The 12,924-nt window shown below is 40.5% G+C and overlaps 1 protein-coding gene across 1 annotated transcript; it reads right to left on the bottom strand.

The window, feature by feature from the left end:
- Positions 1-6,721: 6,721 nt before the first annotated feature.
- LOC129558516 (olfactory receptor 1f45-like) lies at positions 6,722-8,441 on the bottom strand. The gene has a single exon (XM_055429711.2). It carries the CDS (start codon positions 8,077-8,079, stop codon positions 7,144-7,146), a length of 936 nt encoding a protein of 311 aa, XP_055285686.2. The 5' UTR covers positions 8,080-8,441; the 3' UTR covers positions 6,722-7,143.
- Positions 8,442-12,924: the final 4,483 nt, after the last annotated feature.

Genomic DNA, 12,924 nt, shown 5'->3' with positions numbered 1-12,924 from the left:
TTACTGGACACTCCATTGCACTCCACAGAGAAGAAATCCAGCTCCACCCACCAGAACGCTGACACAAGCTTCCCTAACCAGGGAACTTTGTCAAGCCACCAGTCCAACCTCAACCATAGTGAGGAAACTCCACAATAAAGAGAACTCCAGAAACTGCCAGAAGACGGAAAGCCCACCCCAAATACAGCAATATAAGCAAGATGAAGAGGCAGAGAAATACCCAGCAAATAAAGGAACAGACTAAATGCCTACCAACCCAAGCAAAAGAGGAAGAGATAAGGAACCTACCTGATAAAGAATTCTGAATACTGATAGTGAAATTGATGCAAAATCATGAAAACAAATTGGAGTTACAGATAAATAACCTAGAGACAAGGATCGAGAAGATGCATGAAAGGTTTAACAAGGATCTAGAAGAAATAGAAAAGAGTGAATATACAATAAATAATGCAATAGATGAGATAAAAAACACTCTGGAGGGAACCAACAGTAGAATAACGGAGGCATAAGATAGAATAAGTGAGTTAGAAGATAGAATGGTAGAAATAAATGAAGCAGAGAGGAAAAAAGAAAAACGAATTAAAAGAAATAAGGACAATCTCAGAGACTTCTGGGAAAATGTTAAACGTCCCAACATCCGAATCATAGGAGTCCCAGAAGAAGAAGACAAGAAGAAAGACCATGAGAAAATACTTGAGGAGATAACAGTTGAAAACTTCCATAAAATGGGGAAGGAAATAATCACCCAAGTCCAAGAATCCCAGAGAGTCCCAAACAGGATAAACCCAAGGCGAAATACCCCAAGACACATAGTAATCAAATTAACAAAGATCAAACAAAAAGAACAAAAATTAAAAGCATCAAGGGAAAAGCAACAAATACCACACAAGGGGATCCCCATAAGGATAACAGCTGATCTTTCAATAGAAATTCTTCAGGCCAGGAGAGAATGGCAGGGCATACTTAAAGTGATGAAAGAAAATAACCTACAGCCCAGATTACTGTACCCATCAAGGATCTAATTCAAATATGAAGGAGAAATCAAAACCTTTACAGACAAGCAAAAGCTGAGAGAATTCAGCACCACCAAACCACCTCTCCAGCAAATGCTAAAGGACCTTCTCTAGACAGGAAACAGAGAAGGAGTGTATAAACTCGAACCCAAAACAATAAAGTAAATGACAACAGGATCATACTTATCAATAATTACCTTAAATGTAGAGGGATTGAATGCCCCAACCAAAAGACAAAGATTACAAACACAAAACCCCTATATATGTTGTCTACAAGAGACCCACCTCAAAACCAGAGACACAAACAGACTGAAAGTGAAGGGCTGGAAAAAGATATTCTACGCAAATAGAGACCAAAAGAAAGCAGAAGTAGCAATACTCATATCAGATAAAATAGACTTTAAGACACAGGCTGTGAAAAGAGACAAAGAAGGACACTACTTAATGATCAAAGGATCAATCCAAGAAGAAGATAAAACATTTAGAAATATATATGCACTCAACATAGGAGCACTGCAATAAGTAAGACAAATGCTAACAAGTATGAAAAGGGAAATTAACAACAACGCAATAGTACTGTGAGACTTTAATACCCCACTCACACTTATGGATAGATCAACTAAACAGAAAATTAACAGGGAAACACAAACGTTAAATGATATAATAGATCAGGTAGACCTAACAGATATCTATAGGACATTTCACAGCAAAACAATGAATTTCACCTTATTCTCAAGTGCACACGGAACTTCTCCAGGATAGATCACATCCTGGGCCATAAATCTAGCCTTGGTAAATTCAAAAAAATTGAAATCATTCCAAACATCTTTTCTGACCACAATGCAGTAAGACTGGATCTCAACTACAGGAGAAAAACTATTAAAAACGCCAACATATGGAGGCTGAATAACATGCTGTGGAATAACGAACAATCATAGAAGAAATCAAAAAAGAAAATCAAAATATGCATATAAATGAATGAAAATGAAAACACAACAACCCAAAACCTCTGGGACACTGTAAAAGCAGTGCTAAGGGGAAGGTTCATAGCAATATAGGCTTACCTCAAGAAATAAGAAAAAAGTCAACTAAATAACCTAACTCTACACCTAAAGCAACAAGAAAAGGAAGGAATGAAGAACACCAGGGGGAGTAGAAGGAAAGAAAGCTTAAAAATTGGGGCAGAAATAAATGCTAAAGAAACAAAAGAGACCATAGCAAAAATCAGCAAAGCCAAAAGCTGGTTCTTTGATAGGGTAAATAAAATTGACAAATCACTAGGCAGACTCATCAAGAAACAAAGGGAGAAAAACTAAATCAAGCAAATTATAAATGAACATGGAGAGATCACAACAGACAACACAGAAATACAAAGGATCATAAGAGACTCATTTCTGTTCAGTTCAGTTCAGTCACTCAGTCGTGTATGACTCTTTGCAACCCCCTGAATCACACCATGCCAGGCCTCTCTGTCCATCACCAACTCCCGAAGTTCACTCAAACTTATGTCCATCGTGATGCCATCCAGCCATCTCATTCTCTGTCATCCCCTCCTCCTCCAGCCCCCAATCCTTCCCAGCATCACAGTCTTTTCCAGTGAGTCAATTGCAGTTTCAGCTTTAGCATCACTCCTTCCAATGAACACCCAGGATTGATCTCCTTTAGAATGGACTGGTTGGATCTCCTTGCAGTCCAAGGGACTCTCAAGAGTCTTCTCCAGCACCACAGATCAAAAGCATCAATTCTTCATCGATCAGCTTTCTTCACAGTCCAACTCTCATATCCATACATGGCCACTGGAAAAACCATAGTCTTGACTAGACGGACTCTGGTTGGCAAAGTAATGTCTCTGCTTTTTAATATACTATCTAGGTTGGTCATAACTTTCCTTGCAAGGAGTAAGCGTCTTTTAATTTCATGGCTGCAATCAGCATCTGCAGTGGTTTTGGAGCCCCAGAAAATAAAGTCTGACACTGTTTCCACTGTTTCCCCATCTATTTCCCATGAAGTGATGGGACCAGATGCCATGATCTTTGTTTTCTGAATGTGGAGCTTCAAATCCACCTTTTCACTTTCCTCTTTCAGTTTCATCAAGAGGCTTTTTAGTTGCTCTTCACTTTTTGCCAAAAGGGTGGTGGCATCTGCATATCTGAGGTTAATGATATCTCTCCCAGCTATCTTGATTCCAGCTTGTGCTTCTTCCAGCCCAGCATTCTTCATGATGTACTCTGCATATAAATTAAATAACCAGGGTGACAATATACAACCTTGACGTACTCCTTTTCCTATTTGGAACCAGTCTGTTGTTCCATGTCAAGTTCTAACTGTTATTTCCTGACCTGCATACAGGTTTCTCAAGAGGCAAGTCAGGTGGTTTAATATTCCCATCTCTTTCAGAATTTTCCACAGTTTATTGTGATCCACACAGTCAAAGGCTTTGGCATAATCAATGAAGCAGAAATAGATGTTTTTCTGGAACTCTCTTGCTTTCTCTATGATCCAGTGGATGTTGGCAATTTGATCTATGGTGCCTCTGCCTTTTCTAAAACCTGCTTGAACATCTGGAAGTTCATGGTTCACATATTGTTGAAGCCTGGCTTGGAGAATTTTGAGCATGACTTTACTAGCGTGTGAGATGAGTGTAATTGTGTGGTAGTTTGAGCATTCTTTAGCATTACCTATCAGCAATTATATGCCAAGAAAATGGACAACTTGGAAGAAATGGACAAATTCTTAGAAAAGTACAACTTTCCAAAACTGAACCAGGAAGAAATAGAAAATCTTAATAGACCCATCACAAGCACGGAAATAGAAGGTGTAATCAAAAATCTTCCAGCAAACAAAAGCCCAGGTCCAGACGGCTTCACAGCTGAATTCTACCAAAAATCTAGAGAAGAGATAACACCTATCCTACTCAAGCTTTTCCAGAAAACTGCAGAGGAAGGTAAACTTCCAAACTCATTCTATGAGGCCACCATCACCCTAATCCCAAAACCTGACAAAGATGACACAAAAAAAGAGAACTACATGCCTATTCACTGATAAAAATAGATGCAAAAATCCTTAACAAAATTCTGGCAATCAGAATCGAACAGCACATCAAAAAGATCATACATCATGACCAAGTGGGCTTTATCCCAGTGATGCAAGGATTCTTCAATATCCGCAAATCAATCAATGTAATACACCACACTAAAAAAAACTGAAAAATAAAAACCATATGGTTATCTCAATAGATGCAGAGAAAGCCTTTGAAAAAATTCAACATCCACTTATGATAAAAACCCTCCAGAAGGTGGTAATAGAGAGAACATTCCTCAACATAATAAAAGCTATATATAACAAATTCACAACAAACATTATCCTCAATGGTGAAAAATTGAAAGCGTTTCCCCTAAAGTCAGGAACAAGACAAGGGTGCCCACTCTCACCACTACTATTCAACAGTTTTGGAAGTTTTGGCCACAGCAATCAGAGCAGAAAAAGACATAAAAGGAATCCAAATTGGAAAAGAAGAAGTAAAACTCTCACTGTTTGCAGATGACATGATCCTCTACACAGAAAACCATAAAGACTCTACCAGAAAATTACTAGAGCTAATCAATGAATATAGTGAAGTTTCAGGATATAAAATCAACACACAGAAATCCCTTGCATTCCTATACACTAATAATGACAAAATAGAATGAGAAATTAAGGAAACAATTCCATTCACTGTTGCAATGAAAAGAACAAAATACTTAGGAATATATCTACCTAAAGAAACAAAAGACCTATATATAGAAAACTATAAAACACTGGTGAAAGAAATCAGAGAGGATTGGAAGAATAAATATTGTGAAAATGAATATATTACCCAAAGTATTTAATAACTTCAATGCAATCCCTATCAAGCTACCAACGGTGTATTTCACAGAGCTAGAACAAATAATTTCAGAATCAGTATAGAAATACATAAAACCTCGAATAGCCAAAGCACTCTTGAGGAAAAAGAATGTACCTGGGGGAATCAACCTGCCAGACTTCAAGCTCTACTACAAAGCCTCAGTCATCAAGACAGTATGGTACTGGCATAAAGACAGAAATATAGATCAATGGAACGAAATAGAAAGCCCAGAGATAAGTCCATGCACCTATGGACACCTTATCTTTGACAAGGGAGGCAAGAATATTCAATGGAGAAAAGACAATCTCTTTAACAAGTGGTACTGGGAAAACTGGTCAACCACTTGTAAAAGAATGAAACTAGAACACTCCCTAACACCATACACAAAAAGAAACTCAAAATGGATTAAAGATCTAAATGGAAGACCAGAAACTATAAAACTCCTAGAGGAGAACATAGGCAAAACACTCTCTGACATAAATCACAGCAGGATCCTCCATGACCCACCTCCCAGAATATTGGAAATAAAATAAAAAATAAACAAATGAGACCTAATTAAAATTAAAAACTTCTGAACAGCAAGGGAAACTATAAACAAGATGAAAAGCCAGCCTTCAGAATGGGAGAAAATAATAGCAAATGAAGCAACTGACAAAGGATTAATCTCCAAAATATACAAGCAACTCCTGTAGCTCAATTCCAGAAAAATAAACGACCCAGTCAAAAAATGGGCCAAAGAACTAAACAGACATTTCTCCAAAGAAGACACACAGATGGCTAACAAACCCATGAAAACATGCTCAGCATCCCTCATAATCAGAGAAATGCAAATCAAAACCACAATGAGGTACCATTTCACACCAGTCAGAATGGCTGCTATCCAAACGTCTACAAGCAATAAATGCTGGAGAGGGTGTGGAGAAAAGGGAACCCTCTTACACTATTGGTGGGAATGCAAACTAGTCCAGCCACTATGGAGAACAGTGTGGAGATTCCTTAAAAAACTGGAAATAGAACTGCCATATGACCCAGCAATCGCACTCCTGGGCATACACATCGAGGAAACCAGAATTGAAAGAGACACATGTACTCCAATGTTCATCGCATCACTGTGTATAATAGCCAGGACATGAAAGCAACCTAGATGTCCATCTGCAGATGAATGGATAAGAAAGCTGTGGTACATATACACAATGGAGTATTACTCAGTAATTAAAAAGAATACATTTGAATCAGTTCTAATGAGGAGGATGAAACTGGAGCCTATTATACAGAGTGAAGTAAGCCAGAAAGAAAAACATCAATACAGTGTACTAATGCATATATATGGAATTTAGAAAGAGGGTAGCCTTAACCCTGTATACGAGACAGCAAAAGAGACACAGGTGTATAGAACAGTCTTTGGGACTCTGTGGGAGAGGGTGAGGGTGGGATGATTTGGGAGAATGGCATTGAAACATGTATATTTTCATATGTGAAATGAATCACCAATCCAGGTTCGATGCATGATACAGGATGCTCGGGGCTGGTGCCCGGGCATGACCCAGAGGGAGGATATGGGGAGAAGGGAGGTGGGAGGGGGGTTCAAGAAGGGAAACACATGTACACCCGGGGCAGATTCATGTCAATGTATGGCAAAACCAACCAATATAATATTGTAAAGTAATTAGCCTCCAATAAAAAAATTAAAAAAGATTAATTTTGAAGCAGAAGATATTAGCACTTATTAAGATTTTTTTAAAAAAAAAAACACCAATATAGTATATTAACCCATATATATGGAATTTAGAAAGATGATAATGATAACCCTGTATACGAGACAGCAAAAGAGACACAGATGTATAGAACAGTATTTTGGACCCTCTGGGAGAGGGCGAGGGTGGGATGATTTGGGAGAATGGCATTGAAACATGTATATTATCTTATGTGAAACGAATCACCAGTGCAGGTTCGATGCATGACACAGGATCTCGGGGCTGGTGTACTGGGATGAACCAGAGGGATGGGATGGGGAGGAAGGTGGGAGGGTGTTTTACAATGGGGAACACATGTACACCCGGGGCAGATTCATGTCAATGTATGGCAAAACCTATACAATAATGTAAAGTAATTAGCCTCCAATTAAAATAAATAAATTTAAAAAAACACCCTGAGTACTAACACTGGGAGACATTAATTTTTTTCAAAATTAATAATTTGCCTCTGATAAAAAATAAATTAAATAAATAAAAATAAAAAGCATCCTCATAGAGGCTTAGCAAAGGGACTCCAAATGAAAAGCTTCCTGAGGGCCCCCTTCAGATCTCGGTTCCTCAGGCTGTAGATGAAGGGGTTCAGCATGGGGGTGACCATGGTGTAGATCACTGTGGCTGCCATGTACCTCTGGGTGGTGTGTGTGGATGCAGGGTTGAAGTAGACCCCGATGATAGTCCCATAGAAGAGACAGACAACACAGAGGTGAGAGCCACACGTGGAGAACACTTTCCACTTCCCCTGGACTGAGGGCACCTTCCACACAGCCACAGTAATAGATGTGTAAGAGGCCATAATGCACACAAAAGGGATGAGAATCACTGAGCTCCCAAGGACCAACACCAGCATCTCACTGACTTGGGTGTCAGAGCAGGAGAGCTTGATCAAGGCATTGAGGTCACAGAAGAAGTGTGGGATCCTATTGGTGCAAAAGGACGAGTGGGACATCAGGATAGCGTGGACCATGGAGGTGAGGTTGGCTGAGATCCAGGGTATCATCATTAGCAAGGTACACCGAAGGACACTCATGATTGTCATGTAGTGCAATGGACTGCAGATGGCCAGGTAGCGGTCATAAGCCATAGCTGAGAGAAGCATGCTCTCGGCTGCCCCAAAGGTGAGGAAGAAATACATCTGAGCCAGGCAAGCTGAGAAGGAGATGGTGGTGAGCCCACACAGTTGGTTCACCAGCATCTTGGGGATGATGGTGGAGGTAAAGCAGATGTCAAGAAGAGACAAGTTGCTGAGGAAGAAATACATGGGGCTGTGGAGGTGAGGGTCCAAGACGATGGCCAGGATGGTGAGAAGATTCCCCAGGCACCCACTCAAATACAGAATGAAGGATAGGCTGAAGAGCACCTGCCTCTGCAGGGGCTGCTGAGAGAGGCCGAGGAGGATGAATTCAGAGACTTGGGTCTTATTGTCCATGTCCAGGCAGTGCTAAAGCCAGAAACAGGGTGTCAACAGTAGGTGGGCTCCTGGAGTGAAAACAGATGACCTTTTTGCTTTTTCACACTCATCTTTCAAGATGCTTCTCACTTAACCTCTCCGAGCCTCTGTTTCCTCATCTGTTACATGGGATTGAATTCTAACCTCTTAGGATAACTATAAGGATTAAATGAGAAGAATATATATATTAGGAGTTTAAATCTATATACAACATGTAAACTATTTTATTAGTGGGAACTCACAGTGATGTTATCAAAACAGCGATGTGTTAATTAGCTTGAATGTCACTGTTATTCCACAGTGTATACATACATTAAAATATCAAGCTGTATACCTTAATTAAACACATTTTTATCTGCCAGTTATTCCTCAATAAGGATAGACAAATAAGAAATAAAAGCAAAATAAATAGTCTAAATATTTCAAGGATTTGACTTTATAAATAAAAAGTAATAAAAAGTGATTCAGGTTCAACTCTGAAGCCAGACAGACTGGGTTTAAAGCTCAGTTCTACCATTTACTAGTTGTGTGATATTGGGCAAGCTACTTAACCTCTCTAGGCCTTAGTTTTCTCATCTGTAAAATGAGGATGATAATAGTACCCGCTCCATAGAGTTGTTGTGAATATGTGATTAGTTAGAATGTAAAATTCTGAAACTTATGTATTTTTCTGAGTTAACATCTCTCAGTGGTTGAGAGCAAGGACCCTTTGGAGGGGTAGAAATTGCTCTCAGTTAAAGATTACTGATTTAACTTAGACACATCTGAAGTGTCTCCTCTCTAAAGCACCTGCACAAATAGACTAACCTTGAGCAAGAGAGCTGATATTTATTCCAGGCACACCACTTTGGAACTAGCTGCTTATCACATGTGTCATCTTAGTCGCTAAGTCATGTCCAACTCTTTACGATCCCATGAACTGTAACCCACCAGTCTCCTCTGTCCAAAGAATTCTCCAGGCAAGAATACTGGAGTGGGTTGCCATTTCCTTCTCCAGGGAATCTTCCCAATTCAGGGATCAGCCTGTGTCTCCTGCATTGCAGGCAGATTCTCTACTGTGTAAGCCACCAGGGAAGCCCATCACTCTATTTAGTCCTCAACAGCACCATGAGCAGGCAGCTGAGGCTCCAAACCTAACTTCTGCATCACTATAACACTACCCACCCATAGGGCTGTGATGACAAGCACCCTAAATCCTTGTGGGTGAAACTGATCAGAATCCTCCCAGCCTCTGAGGGGAAGTTTCAGATGGGAAGTCCCTCCCTGAAACCAGCCATGCTGCAGCTTGTCTTCTGGATTCACTTACAATCAATGACTATTCTATGTGTTAAGTCACTTCAGTAATGTCTGACTTTTGGCAACCCCATGGATTGTAGCCCACCAGGCTCCTCTGTCCATGGCCTTCTCCAGGCAAGAATACTAGAGTGGGTTGCCATGTCCTCTTCAAGGGGATCTTCCCAACCCAAGAACCAAACCTGCGTCCCTTACGTCTGCTGTATTGGCAGGTGGGTTCTTTACCACTAGTACCACCTGTCAGTTCAGTTCAGTTCAGTTCAGTCGCTCAGTCGTGTCCGACTCTTAGCGACCCCATGAACCACAGCACGCCAGGCCTCCCTGTCCATCACCAACTCCCAGAGTTCACTCAAGCTCATGTCCATCGAGTCGGTGATGCCATCCAGCCATCTCATTCTCTGTCGTCCCCGTCTCCTCCTACCCCCAATCCCTCCCAGCATCAGACTCTTTTCCAGTGAGTCAACTCGTCACATGAGGTGGCCAAAGTATTGCAGTTTCAGCTTTAGCATCAGTCCTTCCAATGAACACCCAGGATTGAGCTCCTTTAGAATGGACTGGAAAGCCCTAATGACTACTGTACCTCTGTCGGATTCCAGGACCTCTCAGCCCCCAGGTGTCATGTTTCTAGGAATTTTGGGCTGCTGCAGCCTCAACTTTGTCTTGCAGCTGTGAAGGAAGAGCATACTTTCTCAGGAAGCACTCAGTAGAACCACACCAACAGGTTTATAACTGACTCTTTGTCCTCTGGGCATGATCCCCCAAGAACCTTGTTAGATCGAATACAATTAGCTTATCTTCCTTAGTGGCGCTTTTGAATCTAGCATCCTGTGGGAAAAAGTTTTTATCCCAAAGAGCGTTGCCTTTCTTCAGACCTGTCTTTCTGGGTTAACAGAGGGATAGCATGGTACTCAATATTCCCCATGAAGGAGATCTTAAATATGTTATTCCCTGGTGCTCAGTGGTAAAAAAAAAAAAAAAAAAATCTGCCTGCCAGTGTAGGAGACACGGGTTTTACCCCTGGTCCAGGAAGATCCCATATGCCACAGAGCAATTAAGCCCATGCTTCCCGACTACTGAAGCCTGTGCTCACAAGAGGAGTCACCACAATGAGAAGCCTGCACATCACTCTCTGCAACTATAGAAAGCTCATGCAGTGACAAAGATCCAGTACAGCCAAAAATAAATAAATAACAGTGGAAGAATGAAGGAGTAATTTTAAATGGAATTAAAAATGTTTTTTAAATGTTATTCCTAAAAATATTTGCAATGTATTAAGTATTTTTTTATGTGATTGGAGTTGTGCTAAGCATGCAACATCCTATGATTTTTACAAAATCCCAATGAGAAAAGCAATTACTTTTTTTTTTTACTGGAGGCTAATTATTTTGCAATATTATATTGGTTGGTTTTGCCATACATTGACATGAATCCACCCCAGGTGTACATGAGTTCCCCCTCCTGAACCCCCCTCCCCCCTCCCTCCTCCCTTTATCCTCCCTCTGGGTCATCCCCGCACACCAGCCCTGAGCTTCCTGTAACATGCATCGACCCTGAACTGGTGATTCAGTTCACATATGACAACATACATGTAAGCAATTACGTTTTATGAATTTCACCTCAGTACAAAAAGAAAGATGTTCAGCTTCCATCATGGTTTAAGAAATTACAACAAAAGCAACAAAATATAACTTTTGTCCTGGAAGACTTATAGAAATACACAGTATGGACAACATTCAGTGTTGGCAAGCATATGAGGAAGTGAGCATGCTCACGTACTGCTAGCGGGAGTGTAAATGGCTACAACCTTTTGGGGAGGGCAATTGATAGGTGGAGTTTGACTTGTTGAACATTCATCTATGTGGGTTGTTTCTAAATGTTGCCTTTTGGCTATTAAAAATAGTGTTGCTGTGAACATGCATGCATATGTATTTGTCTGAGCCTCTGATTTCACTCTTTGGAAGTATAATCTAGAAGTGGTTACTGGGTCATTCACTAACTCTATGCTTAGGTTTTGGGGGAACCATCAAACCACATCACTAAACAATTTGACATTCCCACGAGCTATGTACAAGAAGAATATCTCTCTAATCCTCACCAACATTTGTTCTCTTTCTACTCCCCTCCTCTTTTTTTTTTTTTATTGTTATAGCCATCTTCGTGTCTGTGAAGTGCTGTGTCATTGTGATTTTGATTTGTACTTCCCTAGTGATTAACGATGCTTAGCATCTCCTCATGCACCTCTAGGCCATTAATACACCTCCTGTGAAGAAATGTTAATTTAAGCCTTTGCCCACTTTTTAAGTTGGATTTTAGGTCTTCTTGTTGCATCATAAGAGTTCTTGACATATCCTACAGCAAATAAATATTTTTTTTAAAGTGTCCCCTCTTGCTGGGCATCTTCCCAGGCAAACCCAACAACAGGACGAGTCAAGAGGGTTGTGTCTCACAGCCAGGAAAGGAGAGGGTGGGATGAATTGAGAGAGAAGCATTGAAACATATACATTGTCGTTGTTCAGTTGCTCAGTCGTGTCTGACTCCTTACGACCCACCCCATGGACTGCAGCACAGCAGGTTTCCCTGTCTTTCACTATCTCTCAGAGTTTGCTCAAACTCATGTCCATTAAGTCAGTGATGCTGTTTAACCATCTCATCCTCTACCATCCCCTTCTCTTTATTCTTTCAGTCTTTCCCCAGCATCAGGGTCTTTTCTAATGAGTCAGCTCTTTGTATCAGGTGGTCAAAATATTGGAGCTTCAGTTTAGGCAACAGTTCTTTCAATGAATATTCAGGATTGATTTCCCTTAGAATTGACTGGTTTGCTCTCTTTGCTGTCCAAGGGACTCTCAAGAATCTTCTTCAGCACCACAGTTCAAAAGCATCAGTTCTTCAGTACTCAGCCTTTTTTATAGTCCAACTCTCATATCTGTACATGACTATTGGAAAAAATAAAGCAGAAATATATGTTTTTTTCTGGACCTCTCTTGCTTTTTTGATGATCCAACGGAGGTTGGCAATTTGATCTCTGGTTCCTCTGTCTTTTCTAAACTCAGCTTGAACATCTGGAAGTTCACTGTTTATGTATTGTTGAAGTCTGACTTGGAGAATTTTGAGCATGACTTTACTAGCGTGTGAGATGAGTGCACTTGTGCAGTAGTTTGAGCATTCTTTGGCATTGCCTTTCTTTGGGATTGGAATGAAGACTGACCTTTTCCAGTCCTGTGGCCACTGCTGAGTTTTCCACATTTGCTGGCATGTTGAGTGCAACACTTTCACAGCATCATCTTTTAGGATTTGAAATAGCTCAACTGGAATTCCATCACCTCCACTAGCTTAGTTCGTAGTGATGCTTCCTAAGGCTCACCTGACTTCACATTCCATGATGTCTGGCTCTAGGTGAGTGATCACACCATCGTGGTTATCTGGGTTGTGAAGATCTTTTTTGTACAGTTCTTCTGTATATTCTTGCCACCTCTTCTTAATATCTTCTGCTTCTGTCCATACCATTTCTGTCCTTTATCGAGCCCATCTTTG

Source organism: Moschus berezovskii, chromosome 8 (genome assembly GCF_049115385.1).
Source record: "Moschus berezovskii isolate FMDL1 chromosome 8, NW_MosBer_1.0, whole genome shotgun sequence".
NCBI lineage: Eukaryota > Metazoa > Chordata > Mammalia > Artiodactyla > Moschidae > Moschus > Moschus berezovskii.
The sequence above is the reverse complement of the archived record's forward strand: the minus strand, read 5'-3'. Positions and strand labels throughout refer to the sequence as shown.